Genomic DNA, 19477 nt, shown 5'->3' with positions numbered 1-19477 from the left:
AGGAAAGTTGGGTCTGTACCAGAGACTGAAGCAAAAAGGAAGCCAGCCTGATCTCAGGCCTCACCTGTCATGTTCCTTGTCCACTAGGTGGTATCGTGCCCGAAAAGCCACCAGGCGGGCATAGTAGGCAGGTGCTGGGATAGAGACGGAGCGTGTGCATCGTACATAAGTGTGGCATAGCTGGTAAGTCAAGATCTGGAGCTCATCCGCTGTGAAACGGTTGTCATCCCAAAGGACATAGTAATGGGATGGTCGGCTGGTACCCTGGGAAGATAGGAAGGTGAGGGGCCCCAGGTTGGGCAGAGGGGATGGCTGACGATAAGGAACAGGATTACTGTTAAGAGTATGGCTAAGTTGGAAGACCCACCCATGAACAGGCAAACACAAAGTCACCTATATCACAAAGCACCCTTCTTATGGGCAACCTGCCTAAGATGTTCAAAGTACACTTCTGTTCAAGTACACTGAGGGCTACTGAGACAATAATCCTGATTTGAATGCCACTTGATGACTGAAACATTGTAGAGGCAGTGGTAAAAGTCAACTAATTTTTGGCCCATTGGAAACCCCAGGACATAGCCCAGCTACCTGGATGCCTGCGTGGCTGCACAGATAGAAGTCAAACTCAAATGGGTGGGTGATGTTGGTGTCCACAGTGGTCCCAGCTGGGATGTTACCACTCTTCCCAATCTGTATAGAGACAAAGACAACCAAGATCCCAAAACCTGCCTGGCCCTACCTAGGGCCCCGACTCAGTTCTACTCTGACTCCACCAGAATCCCAAGAGTAAAGCAGAAGTTGCTGTTCCGGAGGGTATTGGGTCTTGAAATAATGGACTTCTAAAGTCACACAGACCTGTGTTTAAGTGCTGGTTTCACTGTTTATTAGCTGTATGATCTTAGCAAGTCATTTAACCTTTCTGAGCTTAAACTGGAGATGATGACAGTACCTACCTCACAGGACTGCTGTGAGGAAGACGCCTGTAAAGGCGTCTGGCACATAGTAGAAGTTCAATAAATGGTAGTTCCCTTTCCCTTCTCTGGGAGCTGGTCTATATATGGGGTCTATAGGCAAGGGAGCTAGGAGGAGGGAGAGGAAGTATAAGGGAAGGAGGGGAGAAGGGGAGAACAAAGGAATGGAGTGGGGTAGAGGCAGGACCACAAGAGCTGGGGGAAGAAAGGGGCCAGAGAGGATGAAGAGGCCAAAGAGGACTAAATCCTCAGATAGTATCTCAAGGGCTTCTTTCATAGTAAGAGAAGGGAGACAGCATGAGGGTATGGGCGGCTTCTGCAATCCCTCACTCACTCGCTCATTCTTGTCAGCACAGAAAAGGCGGGTGTGATGGCGTTTTTGCACCACAATATAAGTGATCCCAGGTTGGTAGTCCTTTTCCAGTTTGATGCAGGCATCACGAATAGCCAGCAGCTCATAGTGGAGGATCTAGGCACAGGGTGAGGAGAGAGACAAAGAGACATACAGCTCCTCTTGAGTTCACACATCTTTCTGATGTTGACACTGAGTTTTTGCTAAGTTTCCCTTTATAAGCTGACACCCAACCATTAGAGCTGATGGGCTCTTCCTGCCAAAATCAGCCTTATATGTAGTTCACCTGATGTGTTCCTATGAAACCTTGGCCATCAGCAGAGAATTGGCCTCAGCAGAGAGCACTCACCTGGTTCCTGTGCATAAAGAGATCCCAAATGAAGATAGAACCAAAGTTCACAGAGAAATCACTAAAATCACAATGGCCAAAATAAGGTCAACTACAGGATCAGGAGGAAAATGGGTGTTCCCTTGTGAGCTTCAAGAGCAAACAAGGTTGGAACCATGAGACAAGAGTAGGCACATAGTTCAGGGATGAGTGCAGAGAGAGTAGATGAATTAAGTCCTACAAAAAAGCAGGATTATAAGAAAATGGGAACAGCTGAAGAAGAAACCACAGGTAAATAACCATAGGCAATGGTTGTCTTGTGGCCTTGGATTTATCAGATATAGGGGGGTCAAAACAGGATAGTAGAAGTGGATAGAATTTGGACTCAATTAGAACTAGGGTTAAACCCAAGTTTTATCTAGCTGGATTCCCTTGCGCAAATTACTTAAACCCTATAATTCCCATTTTCTCCATAACTACTAAAGTTACTAATAAGACTAGCCTTCACAAAGCTGCTGTGAAGACTAAACAGGTAATTAAATAAAACCATAGAAAACCTAGTAGGGGCTTAATAACTGCTGATGGCTTTGCTAAGCAGTTTGAATTTTAACCCAAGGGTATATGAAGCTAATAGACACTTCTGAACAGAGAAATGATACAGTAAATTTATCCAGTATTTTAGGAAACACTGGATGCCTTGGAGGAAACAGCATAATGGTTAACAGCATGGACTTTTGGGCAGAACAACTTGTCTGAATCCAGGTTCCATCACTTACTAGTTGGGTGACATTGAAGAAATCATTTAATATTCCAAGCCTCAGTTTTCTCATCTGTCAAATGGAATAATTATTGTCTCATAGGGCTACTGTCAGCATTAAATAGAACTCATATGATGTGCCTAACACAATTGATGGCACATAAAAGGTACCCAATAAATGGTAGCTATATTGTTATTAAATGGTAGTCAAGGAGACCAGTTCCGCATACTAAACAACAGAATATGCAGTCTTAATTAAAAAATATATATATGAAGGCTTGGCGGGCAGAAAGAATAGGAGGAACATTGTGAAGAAAATCAACAGCAGTGGGTCTCAGAGCGTGGCCTCCAGACAAGCAGCATCACCTGGGAACTTGTCAGAACTACAAATTCTAGGGCCCTATCCTAGACTCACTGAATCAGCACTTCTAAGGGTAGAGCCCCTCCAGACTGTTTTAACAAGCCCTCCCCATGACCTGGATACATGCTCAAGTTTGAGAACCACTGGTCTAAAGAATCATTCTTCGACATGAGCCAACTATTAAACAAGCACCGAGGGTCTTCTGTTCCAAGAAGCAAGGTCTATGGATGCTTGTACACACCATTTCGCCATTGTGATCTCTGCTCCCAAGTGTATTCCATTTAGCGAAGTTCCCAAGTAGCACCTCCAAGTGCCAATAACTTAGAAAAGATTGCAGTACTCTCTGCTACCCATTAGACCCTTAATATAAAGGTTCTTTCCCGCCTACTGTGGGCCTTACCTGGGGGAGCTGGCCTTCAGGAACCCCATCTCGGTAGAAGATGATGCGCGTCGGCTTGAAGCGGGTGGACTTGTAGAACTGGATGAGCAGCTCACGCACCATGTAGGATAAGTCTTCAATGATCTCCTGCCGAGGTCGCTGCACCCGCACGGTAGCACAGTAACGGCTGGGGTGGGCATCCATACTGCCTACCACCTGATAATCAAAGGAACAGGATCAGGCCCCAGAAACTCCACCCTCCTAACACAGTCAGGTTGTAGGTTTGGGGAAAGGCTTCTCAGCAAGAAAACTACACTATCGAAATGAGTAGGGTTTTGGATTCCATGAACCCTGGTTTCAATCTCTGTTCTATCACACATGCAGAAGTTACTTAATCCATCGGATCTTCTTTTTCCTCCTCGCAAATGGAGATAGGAATAAGAATACCACCTGCTTGCAGTGCTGTTACAGTACATATAAAGCACCTTGCACAGGGCCAAGCCCACAATAGTGACTTGGTAAGTGAGATTTCCCTCTCCCTTGCAGAGGTGCATGTGGTTTGGCACTACTAGCTTACAGAGTAAAGTCATCCAACCACAGGTGTGTCCTTTTTCTCATTCAAGTGCTAACCTACCCAGAACCCATGGTGAAGAGTGTTCTTCCAGGTGGTAGGAGTAACATCAGATTCAAAAGGGACAGTGGCCAGAGCCTAGGAAGGATGACCACAAGGAAAATAGGGATAAGCATAATATAGGTCTTCCCTGCAGTTACTGAGGTAAGCCCAGTCTGCCTAGAGAAACGTGAGGGTTGAGGAAAGAGAAGTGGGAAGGAAGACCTGATTCCTCTAGCAATTCAGAAGCCCCTAGGGGACAGGGAGCAGAGAACTCAGGAATTAGAGAGACAACTAATCTACTAGGTGGCTGGGAGTAGGGAGGGGGAAGAGGATTTCAGAGAAGAGATATGGTCACTACCATATCCCAAAAGTGAGCATGGGGAGAGAGAGAGAAACTCAAACACGGAGCAGGAGTGATGGAAACTGCGACAAGTCTCTGTCCAGAGCCTACACTCTCACTGAAAAACAACAACAAAAAACACCATATAGTTTTATGAAGATACCAACAGACTGTTAATGGGGATGATTAGCTGAAAGGAGAGCTTATGAAGGGTCAAGTGGCAGAGCTAAGGGAAGGAAATCATGAGTAGTCTTGGGAACTCAGAGCTAAAGGAGAACCTTACAAAGAAGCTGGACAGTATCACTCACTGCGGTGATAGAAGGTTTTTTCCCATCGCCTGCTGGGGGGTGTGTAACATCTGCTCCCAGGAATATCACTGGCTGTTGAAAGACTGCAGAGCTGAACAAGGAAAAGAAGACAATGGTGGAGAGTTGGGTCTTCTCTTCTTGGCACCACCTAGCACCCATTTTGGTCCTCTCCCTTGTGTCTGATTTACTCTGTCTGGCCAGGGTCTTATCTTTTCAGCAATCCCCCAAACGGCACCTTGTGTGACAAGGGAAAGTGGGCAATAGAGTTCATACCGCTGGTGTGGGACTAGGATGTTGTTAATGCCACCAAGTTTGACATTGATCTTCAGGCAGAGGTTGGACAGAGTCTGAGGCGAGGTCTTGACCACGTTCTTCACTTGCACACACTGTGTAGCCATTCCTAAGAGTGTATCTCCAACACGTTTCACCTCAGCTATGAGCAGGGAGAGAACTAATTAGGGCATCACAAATACTCACTGAATGCCTACGAGATGCCAGGCAGTCTATGTGGTGCTAGGGACCACGGTGGTGACCAGAAACACAGAGTCCCTACTTTTATATTGCTTATTATCGAGTGACTAATTTTAAAAATCACAAAAAGTACAATGATAAATGCTGCAACGGAAAACTTCACAGAGCTATGAGAGTATATGATAGTGGGGGATAAACCAGCCAGAAAAGAAGTGAGAAAGTACTGAATGAACTGAAATCTAAAGGGAAAAAAGGACTTAGCAGACGGGGGTAGTTTGGGAGACAGCATCCCAGGCAGAAGGCACAGCATGCAAAATGCACTCTGATAGGAGATAGCATTGTATGTTTGAGAAACTAAAAGGCAAAAGTAACTACAAAGGAGAGCAAAGAAACCATGGTGTGAGAAAGAATGTGGTCATTAGGCTGACCTAGGGAAGAAATGAGGGTAGCTTATATTAAGAAGGCAGTTTTTGAAATGGAGAGACATAGATTCAAGAGGTATTTAAGAGACACAGAGACTACAAACATGTGAGTAAGAAGAAAAACTTTTTATGGATAATATCTGTGATTTTAGCTTTTGTAATAGAATAGATACATCATATATTCTTTTTGAGACCTTTTGAGTTTGAAGGGCTTTTTTGTCATCCCAGTGATGGTATCAACTAAGCAACTGGGTACAAGTAGAAACTGAAGAGTAGTCTGAAACAGAGATGCAAAATTTATGCATTATTTAGAAACAGGTGGTAAGTGACGGCATGATCCTGATGGGATTACCAAGGAAGAGAACAGAGTTAAAAGAGGAGAGAGCTTAAATCTAAAACCCAAGGAACTCCCAATATTTGTAGAATAGGAAGATGAGGCTGCAAAAGACTTCTGAAAAGGAGAAAAATCCAGAGAACTAGGAGGAAGATCAAGACACTTGTATCATGAATATCAAGGAAACAGTGAGAGTTTGAAGCAGAACCAAGTATTCAACAAAGTCAAATGTTAAGAGATCAGGTAAAATGAGGATCAGAAACGCCCTTTCAATTTAGTGAAATCAAGGCAAAAAATTAATGTATAGAAGTAAAAATTCTTTTGGTGATACAAAGTACCAAGTAGGAGATGCAGGACCAATGAAGGGTTTGGTATGTTTTCAATGGGAGACTTGATTATATTTTAAAAAGCTAAAGGGATCCTTTCCATTTCAAAGAGAAATGGAGTAGTTAGTAGTAAGCCAGTGCTTCTACAAAGAACATTCAGAAAAGCCAGATAAAATACAGAAATCACCTTTTTGAAGGCAGCAGAGAGCTCCTTAGAGAACTGGAGGGGCTAAAACTCCAGAGAGGGAAACAATCTCAGAGATGAGCTAATCTCAGCAGCTCCTTTTACTCTGGGTACATTTGCTGAGTCTAGGTATGGGCAGCAGGTGAGAGTCCAGGCTTTGCACCAGCAGAGGAACTACTGCCAGGGGACAGAGAAAGCATCCGGCAGAAATAGACCAGTTCTAAAGGTGAAAGGTTAAAAACAAAAAATTTAGGGGATCAAATATATGGTGATGGAAGGAGAACTGACTCCGGGTGGTGAACACACAATGGGATTTATAGATGATGTAATACAGAATTGTACACCTGAAATCTATGTAACTTTACTAACAATTGTTACCCCAATAAATTAAAAAAAAAAAAAAAAAAAAAAGCTTATAGGTAATGAGGCAAAAAAAAAAAAATTTTTTAAAGAAAACATGGACGGGGGGCATTTGAGATCTTGCTCCCTGGCATATGTCATCAGTTTGGCTCAAATAAACTCTTACAAAAATTGAAGGAAAAAAAAAGAAAACATAGACTAGTATCTTCATGACCTTGGGAATTCTTAAACAGGACACATAAAGTACTACTAGCCATAAAGGAAAAATATTGATAAATTGGACTACATTAAAATTTAAAAATTCCTGTTAAACAAAAAGACCCATTTAAGAAAGTAAAAAGGCAAGCCACAGAGCAGAGATATGTAATACACATGTATATTTGATAAAGGAATTATATAGAATACCTATAAGTCAATAAAAAAGGGAAAAGACTTGAGCAGGTACTTTACAAAAAAGGCTAGTGAAATAGCCAATAGACATATAAAGAGATACTTAACTTTATCAATCAAAAAAGTCAAATTAAGGGCCGGCCCGGTGGCTCAGACGGTTAGAGCTCCATGCTCCTAACTCCGAAGGCTGCCGGTTTGATTCCCACATGGACCAGTGGGCTCTCAACCACAAGATTGCCGGTTCAACTCCTCGAGTCCTGCAAGGGATGGTGGGCTCTGCCCCCTCAACTAAGATTGAGCTGCCGCTGAGCTCCCGGATGGCTCAGTTGGTTGGAGCGCAGGCTTTCAACCACAAGGTTGCCGGTTCAACTCCCACAAGGGATGGTGGGCTGCGCCCCCTACAACCAGCAATGGCAACTGGACCTGGAGCTGAGCTGCGCCCTCCAGCTAAGACTGAAAGGACAACAACTTGAAGCTGAACGGCATCCTCCACAACTAAGATTGAAAGGACAACAACTTGACTTGGAAAAAAGTCCTGGAAGTACACACTGTTCCCCCAATAAAGTCCTGTTCCCCTTCCCCAATAAAATCTTAAAAAAAAAAAAAATCAAATTAAAAGCACAATGCAATAGCACTAAATATCCATAAGAATGGCTAAAATGAAAGAGATTATACCAAGTTTGGTAAAGATATAAAGTATCTAGAATTCTCATACACTGCTGATGGAAGTGTAAATTTGTACATATTTTAAAATCCCTCCTAGATACACACCCAATAGAAATGGGTATACATATTCAAAGGACATGTACAAGAATGTTCACTGAAGCATTTATTCATAATAGTAAAAACTGGAAACCCAAACACGTCCATTAACAGTATAATGAATGGGTAAGTACATGTAAACTGTTATATTCATAGGATGGAAAGCTATAACATAGGCTACAACTACACAAACATGGATGAATCTCACAGACATAATGTTGAGTGAAAGAAGCCAGACACAAAAAAAGTACGTTATATGAGATTCCACCTATATAAAGTTCAAAGATAGGCAAAACTAATGTATGGTATTAGAAGTCAGAATAATAATGGTTCCCACTGATGGGGAGTTGTTAGCAATTGGGAGCCTGGGGTTATGATAATGTCCTGGGCCAGAACTGGGTACTGGTTATACTGCTGTGACACTTGGTGAAAATTCACTGAACTGAATACATAAGATTTCTAAATGTACGTTATACTTCAAAAATAAAGAGTTTATATTAAATATATATATATATTAGTAATATATATATTACATATATATTATATGTATGTATAAACATACATATATGTATGTTTATATGTATGTATTATATGTATGTATAAACATACATGTATGTATGTATTATATGTATGTATACATATATATTAGTATCAATTTAGTGGAGGGAAAGGAGTTAAAAATACTAAGGAAGGGCAGGATGCAGGACAGTACCAGATCAGAACTGGGCAAATGTCACACTGTCCTTCTACACTTTCAGGGCAACCATAGTGCAACTGGACTTGCTTTGAAAGTCACAGAGAGAATTCCATTCTTTTGGCCTCTCAGGAGGGAGGGTGAAAGGTCTTTAGAAAAATCTGATTGCTCTCTTACCTGCAGGTTTAATTCCTAGGCAGATGGCCCCACTGTCCTATTGGTATAATCAAGGAATAGCATTTAACTGGTAAAAACCTAAGGTCCTAATTAAGGTGTAAGACTGTAGAGAGGTATAACATTACTGAGCCCAGGGAAGAGAAAATTCTGAGCAAGCATTGCCTTCCCCAAGGATGCTGCACTATGTACTCCCCAGACAAGCCAAACATTGGATCTTCTGTTTAATGGGGGGGAACCAGAAACTCTGGTGATTACTCAAGGCAGGTCTCCTAAAAAGCATCCTTATTTTCCAACCAAGGGCCATCAATGTAAGGCCCAAGAGAGACATGGATTGGAGGTCAACCAACTTCCATCCATAATTATTGAGTGTCATGTCCGTGGAAGGCTCTACCTTAGGTGTACATATGTAGAGGGAAGAAGGTTGAAGAGCAGAATCAGATCTACTCTCTGTTCAAAGTAATATCAAGCAAGGTAGTAATTGATCAGCAACCTGATAAAATTTCTAGAAGAATCCAGAAAGAGACGAGTTCATCCTCCAGGTGAAATGACTAGAGAAAGCTTCAAGGAATAAGTGCATTTAAACTGGGACTTGAAGGATGGAGAGAATTTTAAGGGCAAGGTATAGGATAACAAGTAGAGTACTTAGATATTCTAGACAAAGGTAAATATGTGAGCAAAACCAGAGAGTGGGAAGCACAGACAAGGAATGAGCATTTAGGGTATCTACTATGTGCCAGGCATCGTTGTTAGATGCTGTTTTTTATATAAATAATTCATGAGGCTGAGAAAGGTTAGGTAATTAGCCTAAGCCAGTAAACTGGCATAGCCAGATTAAAATCCAGTTCTATCTAATTTCAGAACAAGTGATCTTCCTGGGATGTGTGGCATACCAGAAAGGGAAAAGTACAAGATAAAGCTGAAAAGGTTAAACCAAGATCAGGGGCCTGAAAACCTTTTATATTGTGAATGGGGACCAATGAAGGTTTTTTGGGGGAGTACTGTTACAAAATCTCATCCAGTAACATATTCAACAAAGATGTAAGAAGCAATATTAGAATTAAGTTGAGAAATGTGGGTGGAGAACAAGGAATCTATCTTAAGACTGTAAAAAAAAGTACACTGGAGGTGAAACAAAGAAAAGACAGACTGCCCCAGTCTGGATAAAGGTACCCAGAAACAACTGTGATGCCACAGAAAAGAGAAGTCAATAAAAGGGCTCACTGGTACACAAAGAAGACAAGCTACTAAAGAGATGGTCCACCAGAACACTTTATAAGGGCAGAGAGCGCTGTGCTTTTTTCACCAATGTATTCAGGATCGAGCAGTGTTTCTCACATAGTAGGTCATCAACAAACTCTTGATGAAAGAAAGGAGAGAGATCAAAGAGCCAGACGCGAGCGGCAGAGAGGTCAAAGGCTGGATCAAGATTTTAGTAATCCATTATAACATATGATAATAATAGGTGGTGACTGAAGTAACTGAAATGGATGAGAACCTCACTAAAATGTAAAGACAGAAAGAGAGGGCAGAGGAGCTACCCTGAGAAGAGTCCTATCCTTGTTACCACTGTCCCAAGAGGACTATACCATACAGAAATCTGGACAATACCAGGCATTCCTGGTAATGATGAAAATAAGTAAGGGGAGACAGGAGAAAATATTAATTAGTCAAGCGATGAGGAGAACTGAGAAAGGTAGCCGGTGACCCTCTACAGAGGAGGTTTAGGTGAAAGGCAGAAGTAAGGTAGATGATAGAGGCAAAGGAGTAAGTGGCTGGTGAGGAAGTGGGTGTAGGGAATGTATACAACTCATTCAAAAAGTATGAAGCAAAACAAGAAAATAGGAAGACAAAAGCTAAAGGAGATGGCATGAGAGTCGTAATGCACTCTAGGACAGGGAATCTGAAGAAGTTTGAGGGTTACAGGGTACATAAAGTCCCCAAGGTAGTAAGATGGGATGGGGACAAGAGCACACACAGGTTAAGCAAGGTAAGAAGAGGGACACCTTTTCCTTTGAAGCGTAATAGGTGGAGAGGGAAAACAGAGTAAGTGAAAAGCACTGAGCCAGAGATGTATATAGTCAGTCATTCCCATTCTTAAAAGAGGAAAAGAGAGGGAGAAAATAAAAACTTCCCAAAAGGTCCAAATCATTCTCAGGCAATGGAACACTAACAGAAAAGAAACACCACATACTCTCCTTGGGTGTCCTGATAGACAACACTCTCCTAAGAACAGGAATCTGGACTAACCCATCCCTGTACCTGGCCCAGTGTAGCCTGGCATGAAGACCAGCACAGAGGACCACAGTAAATGTTACTGGAAGGGAGTGTGAGCAGGTAAATAGGACCTGGGATGACTTGATGGCTCCTAAGGCTGACATTTCTCCTAGAAGAGGGGCACTGATAGTAAGGGACGGCTCTGGCTAGAGCTAAGAATCCACACTGAGTCTCCCCAGGAGCCTCCAGGAAGCTCCCTGAGAAAAATCCCATCATCGTGACCACTGTCCCAAGAGAACTGTACCATACACTGGCGTCTTCCCTGGCAGGATGACGATAATGAGCTGCAGCCCAGAGTAGGTGTTCTTGAGATGCCGGAACATGGGCTCCACGCTGTCTGCCCCCTGCGCGTACTTGCAGAAGCAAGGCTGGCCCTGGATGGGCATCCCTGCATCCTTGGAAATCTTCCGCAGCTGGTCTGTGAAGTTCCTGCAGCACAAGTATGGTCATGACAGGAGGCAGTAAGTCCCACTTTAATACCTCTGACTGAATGCCTCCACCATAGGTGCCTAAGCACTATGACAGTCACTGAGAGAGTCTAAGGTGGATGAGACATGATCACAGCTAGTGTAAAAAACATGTATAGTCGAGTAGGACAAGACAGAGCTTGCTAAGTGTTGACTGGCACAAGCAGAGAGCTGAGGGAGCCCAGAGAAGAGACCTGTGGGAATTCTCAGGGTCCCCACTATGTCCCACTCAAGCAACGGATTCTGTTACAAGTCCATAGCAATAGGCAGAAGACCAAGTGGAGGGCCTCCTTGCTCAAATGACCATAAATAAGGTTCCAACAGTGATTGGAACACAGGACGTGCTCAATAAAAATGAGCTCCTTCCTACTGGTTCTTTGAAGCTTAAGAGCAAATAATTAAACAAGCTTCTTTCCTTTGGCTTTAGGGCTTCACCCTGGGAAAGGAAGACAAAGTTGGGAGAGAGGGTACACACATGCAACAGATTAAAAAAATTAAGCTACATAAATATAATGACAGACTAAAATGAACAACAGGAAATTTAATTTGTGAAAATCCTGCATTTAGATTAAAAACAATAATGTACAAAGAGAAAAAAGCAAATTGTTTACAGGATGCTATTATATAGCATATAAATATCAATGATACATTGAAAAACCTTTGTAGTGGGAAAATAGTTATTTTTTCACATATTTAGTTAAAAACACAAGCTAGCAAAATACTGTATAACACTGTTACATAAAATTTAAAGTCATTTTTATGCAGAGGTATATAAAATGTATAATTGAATAGGAAGGACATAATAATTCATGTGTCAGAAGGGAGGAATAGGGTTAGGAGGGAAGACATAAAGGAAATGTCAAGTTTATCTGTTATATTTTATTTACTTTAGAGAAATACAATATGACAAAAGTCTGGATGATCGACACATGGATATTTGCCATATTATTCTACAGATTTATTTTCAAAATAAATCTGTAGAATAAGGAAATATAACCGAGCAGTTGTAAATAAGAGCCCAGCTCTTTGATGGACTACAAACAGTATTTTTTTCCATTTCTCTGCCTTACGTACAACTGCAATGTAGCTACTAAAAAACCGGTGTGTTACTAGATTCCATTGATAGTGGGTCTCTACTTAAAGGAAACTGGTATTCCCAATCTTCTATCTACCAGCTCAGTTGGGATACTGTGTCCAGCGTTGGGGGCCACAAAGTGTTGAGAGAAGTCTAAGACGGGGAAGATCTTAAGAGCCTACCCTAAGTGACATAGCTGAAGTATTGGGGCCTCTTTAAACAAAAGAAAAATTCTGAGGGTTGACCCTAGTACTCCCGCATCCATTCCCTCCACCTCCACAGCCACCTTTGTCTCCGGCCCCTCTATCTTAGGATAGGATACCTTTTCCTGTGTTCAGAATCCCATCCCCTCATACACACTTAGAAACTCTATTTCCTTTCCAGCTTTTCTGAGTTTTATATTCAGCCTGTGTTCACTGTGCACATTCTCCCAGGACAATCTCATCTGCTGCTATGGCTGAAGACTCCCAAATCTTTATTTTTATCCCAGAGCCACACATCCCACTGGGTACTACTGACCCAGGCATACAAGTTACATTCTTACCCCCTACATTTGGGAATCACTGGAAGAAGGAGATGTCTGATGGATTGACTCCTTCCAACTCAGATTCTAGGTTCAGCAGTTTCTCTACCCGCAAAATATCCAAAACAATGAATTGTTTCTCAAAAAAATGGGACATGGGAACAAGAGAGAAGCACATAGAGAACAGAGCTACCAACAAGGTAACACAAAGGCATAAAGGCAGAGAGCTGGGAGCCTTTCCAATATTGCTGAGGACAGGCTCTCCAATGCTTGGCCAAGGCTAGAAGCCTGGCTTAAATGGGGCTAAAATACCAAGAACCAAAGAAAGGGGACAAGAGGAACCCATTTAAAAGAAACTACAATTGGGATGGTAGTAGTTGGGTACCTGTGAGGGGAGAAGGTGGGACAGGGCAGCCAAAGTCCCCACCTTCAACAGGGCCTGCTGTTAACTAATTCTTATGAACACCCCAAGGCCAGCTGACCCCACCAGGGAGTGCATCTCAGCGCCACTCATGCAGCCTCGCAGTGCACTGACCCCACCCAAGATCCAGAGAAAAGAAACCACCACAGCAAAAGACTGCAGAAACTACCAAACTGTACACTTTAAATGGGTGAATTTTGCGGTATTTGAAACATATCTCAATAAAGCTGTTTAAAAAAAAAAGTACTGTGGGGAAGAGTCAGTGACTTCCACTTACTCATTCACTCCTTCAAGACGATTATTCCGCTAACCTGTTCCTATAAACCACTTGACTGTATCACTTTTTTCACTGTTGTCTGCTCCCAGCCCCTCAGCCACAGAGGCCTTTAAACTCATGTTCACCTAATTCAGGTCCCTCGGAGCTGACTGAACAAATTCTGTGCACAGAAGAGAACAGCTCAGAGGACCAACTGAATAAACTGCTCTTTTCTGTCTCCAGTTAGGAATATAAGCTTTGAAGCCTCCGTCCGATATGACCCCAACTCTGACACTTTCTTGATACGCAAACTTTGTACAAGTTACTTAACCTCTTTGAGCCTCAGTCTCCTGAAAATGGAAATACCACCACCTACTTACTGTGAAGATGAAATAAGACATAAAATTAGGTACAATGTTGGCATAAACATTATAGTCACCACGACTACTATTTATTACCAATGTTAATAATTTTAACAAAAAAATAACTCGGGCCTCCATGAGAGGATTCATGCCCTGAAATCATCATCTCTGAACAAATAGGGCTCCTGACCCCAGATTGGCAGAAAAGAACAAGCAGAAGTTTGTGCTAGACAGTTCAAGAAGGCAGAACCAAGAATCAGAAATAACACACTACAGGTCAAATCTTGGCCCCTTGGGGGTAGGAGAATGCAAGCAACTCTAGGGTCCTTCCCACCCTTCCACCCATAAACCCAGCCCTCCTTACTTGAGCACCTCTTCTCGACACTGTTTTTGGGGTGCGAAGCAGGCGATGGCCCAGACTTTGATCTCAATCCCATTGTAGAACTGTTTCCCCCGCATGTCCCAGACACCCTGATTGGGTGTGGCAATGGCCCGATTCTGGGGATAGGCAGAGGGGGCGCCCAGGTGAGCCTCAGTAGAGTCAGGTGGGTAGGGGAGCAAAAGCCCCTGGCTATACAACCCAATCACCCCCCAAAAGGCCCCAGAGATGTTGTCTGGCCCTGACCCTGCTCACCCGGCCGCCATATTGCAAGATGGGCGCCGGCAGCACTCGTCCCGTCACCTCCGTCATGTCATCTTTCACTTTGATCCCAAATTCCTGGATGTAGGGATCTAGGTTATAGCTGGCATTCTTCATCTGCAAGACAAAAGAAGGGGATCTCAGGAGAGCAGCAGCTTGGCAATACTGCTCACCTTCTGGGTCCCAAGTAGAATGCCCTGGGCAGCTGAGACTGGCAAGAGTAGCCCTAAAACAGGAGGGAAAGTGGAAGATGACATAAGTGGGAGTGGATCACGTAGGGAAGTAATACAAAAGGGGAAAAAGAAAAAGAAAGCAAAGTAGGTACAGGGTCAAGAAGCAAGAGCAATCCTATGGAATCCCAGGAAACAAATCTAGACTTGTGTTCTCCTGAGGGTCCTGCCAAGGCAGGAAAGCATCTTGCAACCAGCGGCCCCAGTGACTGAGCAACTGAGCATACGTTTGTTTCTCTGCAGCCTCACTGACCAGGCGGCTGATCTCCTCCTGTCGGTCTGGGGCCGACCGCGCTGTGGCCTTTATCATGGTGGAAGTCTGGTTGTCCGTCAGCTTCTTAATGCAGCGCTGCCCAGCCACAATGTTACAGACCTGAGGAAACAAGAACGGTGGGGAACTCTGGCTTGCATGCCGTCTACCCTATATTCAGAGCCCCACAGTAAGGGAACAGACCTTGGCTGTCTGCCCTGGGAAGGGGTCTGCAAAACCTCTTGGGCCCACAGGCTAAGTTAGAAAATACCCGTGTGCAAAACAAAATGCAATACAGCTACTTTGGGATTAAGAGCTTGTGATCCAGAGCCAGATCTGGGCTCGGCTCAGGTCCCATGTGTTAAATGAAGACAACAGTAATAATCTCATTGCATTGTTTGGAAACTAAATAAAATAAAGCATTTAAAGGGCCGAGTACAGTTCTGGAACACAGTAAATACTCAATAAATTGCAGGTTAAATTATTTTTACCACAGGACCCAGTGCAGAGCTCTTTTAAATACTAAAAAGCTCAATACATACAAACTGGATTCCTAAGGTAGTAGGCAGCTCTCCAATGGTGACAGGAAGTCTATTTCACCATCCTGCAACCCACCAAAAGAACCAGGGAAGGCTCTTAACTCTTGAGCCCCAGTCTACAAATGATTACTGAGCCCCTGGACTATAGAAATCACTGTTTGTTGACTGACAGTTTCCTCTGTTGGTATGAAAAACATCCTGCCACTTGGTTCCTCTGTTTGGGGCCCAACAGAACACAATGGAGATCAGAATAGACTTTCCAGAGATATACAAGACTTTCAATCCCCAATCTGCTATATTCGAGATGCCGTGAACAGGAAGCTTTTTGGCAGAGTAGAGAGAGCCAGTAGGTTTAGAAGACTTGAGTTTGAAGCCCAGCTTTGTCATTTCTAGGTGATGTTACCTGGGGCAGGCGTACGTCTCTTAACCACTCTGAGATGGCTTATTTTCAGTCATGCGGAAAAAACACTAACTCTCATGAGGTGGTTGTGAGGATTTAGAAGAAATGAAACATGGAACTTGCTCTCATAGGTCCAACACTATGTAAGTACTGGAACTGTCCCTAATTTCCAGAGTTCATGCGGAACAATGGTAGGGAAAACCAGGACAATGTCATCTATCTGCCCTTCAACTCTGTATCCCAAACAACATACAAATCGATCAGTTCACTAATGAAAATCCAGAATTAAAATCTGTAACGTTGCTCTCTTAAAGGTACCTTAAAGCTGTAGCACTCTCTACAGATTTCAGCTACAGAATCAATACTAAGAAAAGGGCTGAAGCAGGGATGTGGAGAAATTGGAACCATTGTGCAGTGCACTGCTGGTGGGAATGTAAAATGGCACGGCCACTGTGGAAAACAGTATGGTGATTCCTCAAAAAATTAAACACAGAATTACCATATGATCCAGCAATTCTACTTCTGGGCATGTACTCAAAAGAAGTGAAAGCAGGGACCAGAACAAATATTTGTACACCCATATTCATAGCGGCATTATTCACAATAGCTAAAAGGTACAAGCAATCCAAGTATCTGTCAATGAAGGAACGGATAAACAAAATGTAGTATATACATACAACTATATTATTCGGCCTTAAAAAGGAAGGAAATTCTGACATAGGCTGCAACATAGATGAACCTTGAAGACATCATGCTCAGTGAAGTAGGCCAGTCAAAAAAGGCCACATATAATTCCATTTATATGAAATATCCAGAACAGACAAATCCACAGAAACAGAAACAGACTAGTGATTAGTAGGGGCTGTGTGTGTGTGTGTGTGTGTGTGTGTGTGTGTGTGTACAGTGGAAGGAATAGTAAGTGACTTCTAAAGGATATGAGCTTTCTTCTGAGGGTGATGAAAATGTTTTAGTATCAGATAGTGATGACAGTTGCACAATTCTGTGAATATACTAAAAAAACCAGTGAATTGGACATTTTAAGAGTGAACTTTATGGTATGTGAATTATATCTTGATTAATCTATTCTTAAAAACAAAACAAAACGAAAAAAATCCCACCAGGCTACAAGATTTGACCCTGAACCTCTCTCCAAAATCATCTATTACTTTTCCCGTCATCCACTACATACCAGCCACTGTGGCCTCTGTCTATCTCTCAAAAAGACCCAAGTTTCCTGCTGCATTAGAGCCTTTGTACTTGTTATTTACCTCCTGCCTGGAAGGCTCGTCCTCCAGGTTGTTACAAGCTTGGTTCTATTTCTTAAATTGGGACTCAGCTCAAATGTCTCCTAAAAGAGGCCTGCCCTGACCACAGTAATTAAAGTGGCTCTCCAACCCCCTCCACCCTTACTTCTATCCCCTTAACCTGTTTTATTATTCTTATACCACTTACCACCATCTGAAACTATCTTATTTATCAATTTATTGTCTATCTCCCCCTTCTAGAATGTAAGCTCCATGACAGCGGGGAACTAGTCGTGTTAATCTCTACATTCCCGGCACCTAAAAGAGTATATATATATATATATATATATACATATATATATATATATATATGACACATAGTCGGAGCTCACTAAACATTTGTTAAATAAACAAACGACAGTAAAAATCAAAACATAAGTCATTATATAAATTATTCCCCCTCGGAAACTGTTGTGCAAACAGAAGTAATGTTATAATAACTTGCTAACAAATCTCAGCTGGCAGTAGATATGACCTAAAGCCTATCTACTTAGTTGGGATCGTCCCTAAAGACTTCCGTTTACACCTCGGAGAAAATATTGTCTTCATCACACTTTCTGTGCATCAGCACCTCTTAACTGAGTCAGTTCTTGGGTTTGGGGATCTCTCCTCCCTTCAGCCTAACTCCCTCTGGTTAGTTCTGAAACCCCAGAAGTTCACCGAAGGCTTGAGCTTTGATCCCAGCTATCTGACTCCTGCTGCTGAAACAAAGTAAGACAAAAATCTAGGCTAGTGATTCTCCAACCTCAATATTCATATGAATCCTCTTTGGATTCTGTTAAAAGACAGATTCTGATTTAGCAGATCTGGGTGGGACCTGAGATTCTGCATTTCAAACAAGCTCCTGGGTAATGCCTATAGTGCTGGTCCACCCACCACACTTTGAGTAGCAATAAACTAGACAATGAAGCAGTCAGCAGTAGTTTCTCATTAGACACTTTGGATAGTGTATGCCAAACCAAACACAGCCCAATGGTCCTATATTTGCATTCTATAACTTAAGAAGCATTACTATTCTTTCTTTAATTTCAAAGGACTTGAATTTCAAAGGTCTACTGAAGCATAAAAATATGACAACTCTTAGGGCTAAATTTTTTTCACAAAGAACACATTGATCATTAGGGAAATAGGAGTCAACATTCATCTCCATTTTCTCTAAAATGAGGTACACTTGTATCTCTAGGTCATTTAGGATCCCCAGCTCCAGAGAACAGAGAAATTAAGAGGACATGAATGTGAGTACCTGAAATCTCCGTTCTGAACGAACTAATTACTTATTAAATGCAGTAAATATAGTTTTCGACTTTGCCTGGCAGTCCTGAAAGAACATGAGCAGGATGGGAAATAGAAAAGAATTTAGCAGGTAAGAATGAGGCCTACATTTCACAAAATGACCTCATACCTCTCCGAATGTCAATTTTCCAAACTTCAAAATGAAGATGAGAGGCTACAAATGGAAGAACAGACCTCTGATGATCAGTGAATAGGTACAATGCTTGTTCCCCAGCCCAGCCATCACTTGGCAGCCTTACCTCTAGGGGCAGGTAGGTATGCTTTTGTTCCTGGCCAACTTGCAGGCATGGCAGGTGGGGATACTTGAGCTGAAGGTTATATTTCTGCTTGAAATACTGTGCCACTGTGCACTCCACAGTCTGTCCACTCTCCAGCTGCAAGGGAAACCTGTTTGGGGGAAGGGAAGGAGGTATATGAGCCCAGTATTCAATCCCATCTCTCTGGATCTACAACCATGGGAAGACCCAGACTTGGCTTCATCCTATCCAGCCTCTTGAGTACTGCTACTCTTGGGAAAGCAGGCAATACAGGGCTCCAAAAGAGAAGCCAAAGATTGGAGAGGCAAGTTCCACAACCGTCAGGACCATACCTGACTCATCTGTATCTCTGGTGTTGAGCATGAAGCCTGACAACAGTAGACACTCACAGTCCAGTACAGTATGAGGTCAAGAAAGCGGATGAAATCACTGACAGCTTCCCCAAGGACTAGCCCGGGAACCCAGCTTTCTTTTTCAGGAGGAAGAATAAGTCGAAAGAGATTCTAACATTTACAAAACGGAGACAGGAGTCAGGGGAAGACGCCTGATCTGTAGTAAAGGCCGATGAAGGAAAGGTGGAGCCCAGGAAGGTAAAAATAGTAGGGAGAATATCAGTGGAGCAGAGAAGATTGGGGGAGGGGTGCCAAATTCCCACGG

General features: G+C 42.7%; 1 protein-coding gene across 2 annotated transcripts in view; it reads right to left on the bottom strand.

Moving 5' to 3' along the window:
* The window catches only part of AGO1 (argonaute RISC component 1), a 35832-nt gene that overhangs the window by 4961 nt on the left and 11394 nt on the right, over positions 1-19477 (bottom strand). Inside the window, exons 8-18 of one of the 2 annotated variants that reach the window (XM_033113201.1) lie at positions 18803-18950; positions 15031-15150; positions 14542-14664; positions 14272-14405; positions 11048-11232; positions 4683-4842; positions 4410-4500; positions 3170-3364; positions 1306-1440; positions 589-690; positions 65-264 (exon numbers count right to left, since the gene is read on the bottom strand). In XM_033113201.1, coding sequence (XP_032969092.1) covers positions 65-264; positions 589-690; positions 1306-1440; positions 3170-3364; positions 4410-4500; positions 4683-4842; positions 11048-11232; positions 14272-14405; positions 14542-14664; positions 15031-15150; positions 18803-18950 — 1593 coding nt within the window. Of the gene's footprint in view, positions 1-64; positions 265-588; positions 691-1305; positions 1441-3169; positions 3365-4409; positions 4501-4682; positions 4843-11047; positions 11233-14271; positions 14406-14532; positions 14665-15030; positions 15151-18802; positions 18951-19477 lie in introns of both variants that reach the window. The other variant, XM_033113200.1, reaches the window with a different exon arrangement.

This window comes from Rhinolophus ferrumequinum, chromosome 9 (assembly GCF_004115265.2).
Source record: "Rhinolophus ferrumequinum isolate MPI-CBG mRhiFer1 chromosome 9, mRhiFer1_v1.p, whole genome shotgun sequence".
In the NCBI taxonomy this organism is placed as follows: domain Eukaryota; kingdom Metazoa; phylum Chordata; class Mammalia; order Chiroptera; family Rhinolophidae; genus Rhinolophus; species Rhinolophus ferrumequinum.
Note: the sequence above shows the minus strand (reverse complement) of the source record. Positions and strands in the feature narration are given on the sequence as shown.